The 3,112-nt window shown below is 37.6% G+C and overlaps 1 protein-coding gene across 1 annotated transcript in view; it reads left to right on the top strand.

Moving 5' to 3' along the window:
• Nucleotides 1-3,112, top strand: part of LOC118324127 (inositol 1,4,5-trisphosphate receptor type 3-like) — a gene marked incomplete in the record, with an annotated part of 26,210 nt that overhangs the window by 129 nt on the left and 22,969 nt on the right. Inside the window, 2 exon segments of the mRNA XM_035656283.1 lie at nt 1,116-1,283; nt 2,809-2,883. Coding sequence (XP_035512176.1) covers nt 1,116-1,283; nt 2,809-2,883 — 243 coding nt within the window.

Here is a 3,112-nt window from a genome sequence, read left to right as displayed (position 1 = left end):
ACGTACGCCACTTTCAGCCCCGTTTTGTGCGTACGCAACGGTTATAAATGAGACCCCAGGTCTTTTCTCCAGGGCTCTTGCATTAGGGAGTCTGGGTAGCTCAGTTGGTAGGATATCTGACTTTTAATATGAGGGACCATGGTTCAAGGCTCTGTTCTCCATCTGTCACTCCTGTTTAGGTGTTCATATTGCATCGCCCTGGTTCCTTCAATAAAAAGCCAATGAGATTTTGGATTGTTGCAGAAACTAAGCTCCATGGTGAACAACAATTTAGAAAGATAATTTTCACAAATGAACAGACTTTTATGATTTTTTTAAGCAGATCTCCAGTGGTAAAGCCCTTACATTAGGTTATAAACGAACCACACCAAGGGTGCATTGACTTAAGCTTCGCCATCATTAAACTTAACTTTACTTAAAATCTACAAGTTGTAAAGTATGATTTAGAATAGTTTGAAAAAGCGCAATATTAACACAACAAGGACGTAAAGAAGGCGGACAAGTGAGTAGATAAGTCTACCGAAAACCTCTGTAGTCTCATTTAGCCACTTGTTAGCAATCGCCTTTTTTAAAGAAATAACGTAAAAGCTTTAACATTGATGTATTTTATGTCAGTAAATAAAAGGTAAAAGAGCTTAAGTGTGTGTTAACCGATAACAGACCTTATTTCAGACATCTAACCAAAAACCCATTAACAAAACAGTGGTGCTAAAATGCAAACTTTCTGGTTTTAGGACTCATTCCTGCATATCAGGAACACTTCTCTTGTGAAGCCTATATCCAGTTTATGTAAAGTTTGTTGTTTATTTAGGTTTTATTCAATCTGATTATGATTCTGTCATATTATTTGAATGAGAAATTGAGCTAAATAGATTAAGGCTGCCATAAATAGTTATTTCAGAAAAACAAGGTATTTGGTGTTGGACACCCTAGTGCCAGCTAATTTTGGAGCGTTTTGATTTCAACTGCTGTAGGTTTGGGGTTTGATAACATTTGATTGAATCTGCTCATCAAAATTTGAATAATTTTGAATGAAGACTCACCAACCCACTGTTAGCAGGACACTCATGGTTCACTCAGGTTAATCCTCCAAATGTTTCGCTGTGTGTCTGCAGGTCCAGTTGCTGATCTCAGCTCAGGACGTGGAGAACTACAAGCTGATCAAGGCAGATCTGGATCGCCTCCGAACATTGGTGGAGAAATCTGAACTGTGGGTGGAGAAGAAGAGCTCGGGTGGAGGGGACGGGAAGAAAGACAAGAAAGACAAGAAGGAAAAAGGAGAGGTGAGGAGCCAAAATTTGATTATTTTCGCATTAAGCCTTAATATTGAAAAGGTAAAATAACTGTTTAATGTACGTGGAGTTTGAGGAGCACATGTGGAGATTCCCAAGATGTGGTTAGAAAGTAAGTTCAGAAGTCAAAACATCCTGTATTTAGGCAGCAAAACAATTTTAAGCCAATGAAAATGAAGCTTTACAAGCCTAATTAATGAGTCAAACAGAGTTGACATTTAAGAATTTATTCCCTTTCTTATAGCCACCTTCTTTTGTTTCCACACCCTGATGAAGGCTTGTGTAGGCTAAAAAAAGCTGGTTTTCTCGGATGACTTAGTCATCTAATTAACACATTTATATTCACCCGAACATGAAAACGTTTCTGTTCCTGCCATTAACATTACTTGGTCATATCAAGATTCTTAAAATTGGACACATAATAAAAAGTTTTTGAAGAAGTACACATTAGTTCAAGGAAAAAGAAGATGAGAAGGTGGTGAATAGAGCAGAATCGTCAGCATACAGCTTTAGAGTGAGTGAGTTCATATGGGGTGATGAGGTCAATGATTATTGTCTAACTCCCAAAGACTTCCATTCTTTTCCAGAACTAGGTGTGAATTTCTAGTGTAGATGGCTGAGTGACATTTCAAGCATGTTTAAATAACAATATGAGAACTGTTTATAATATCTAACAAACAAACTAAAGTCACTTCTACACCAGGACAAGAACCACTGTCTTGGTAAAAGATTAACAATTATTAATAATCAGAATATTACTCATGAAACTAAACTACTAAATGACGACTAAAACTAACTTTTTGTACTTGTTTGTACTGTTGAAATGCTGGTGTGGGGCTTGCTGGTGTCTCAGGTGCAACTACATTGTCTTGGTTCAGATTTGGCTTGGAACTTTTGTTGCATGTCACGGCTCTCTCTCTCTCTCTGTTTATTGTTTCTTTCCCATGTGAAATAAAGCTCTCTTTATAACACAATTTTATCATTGTCATACATGTTATACACACTTATACTGCATATAAAACAATTAAAACAAAAAACAAACAGTTGGGTTCTGGCAAACGCTAACCTGATAATCAGACTGAACTGCCATTTTATTTGACTATATGATTCAGTCTAGGATTGTGTTCAGTGGCGTGTCCGTTGACGTAGCGGTTGCTAAGAACAGCTGACTTAATGATTTCCACAAACATTAGAAAGGAGGAAAGTAAGCTATTTTAAATGAAGATGACTTCCCAAACTGTGTAGTTTTTTAAGTAACCTCAAATGTGTTTAGTTAAAATTAAGTCAAATAACTTTCTGTGTAGCTACCAGGGTCCACATGACATACATTACTTCATTTGTCCATGTCTGCGACGCTCTGCTGAAATCAATGTGCAAAATTGGCGATTACGTTCATTTATTTATTGTAACGCGCTACTTACTTTTACTTTATTAATTAGTTTGATTGAAGTGTGTATAATGTAGTACCATACCCAGAGAGAACTGCATATGTTGTCTTACCCTCTGCATCCTGCAGGGGGCATCAGAGGACGTGACACCCAAGAAGGAGAAACTGGAGAAGGGCAACGAGAACTACCAGAACGTCAAAGAGGTGAGAACACTTGTCAGTTTGTTTCCCTTCAGGTAGCATTCTTACTTTGTTTATTTTTCCATCTCAGCTCTGCTGTATCTGCAGTGCGCTTCCCAGAAATCACCTGTCAATCAATCATTGTGGGCCGGGCTGTGATGTCTTTTTATTGATGAGGTCCTTTATGTGGTGCTCTTGTCTTTGTCTCTTCAGCAATGTTGGCTTTCACTGCTCAGAATAATTTCATTTTATT

The sequence above is a fragment of the Morone saxatilis genome, unplaced genomic scaffold (assembly GCF_004916995.1).
Source record: "Morone saxatilis isolate NCDOM2014 unplaced genomic scaffold, NCSU_SB_2.0 Contig15, whole genome shotgun sequence".
Taxonomy (NCBI): domain Eukaryota; kingdom Metazoa; phylum Chordata; class Actinopteri; family Moronidae; genus Morone; species Morone saxatilis.
The sequence above is the reverse complement of the archived record's forward strand: the minus strand, read 5'-3'. Positions and strand labels throughout refer to the sequence as shown.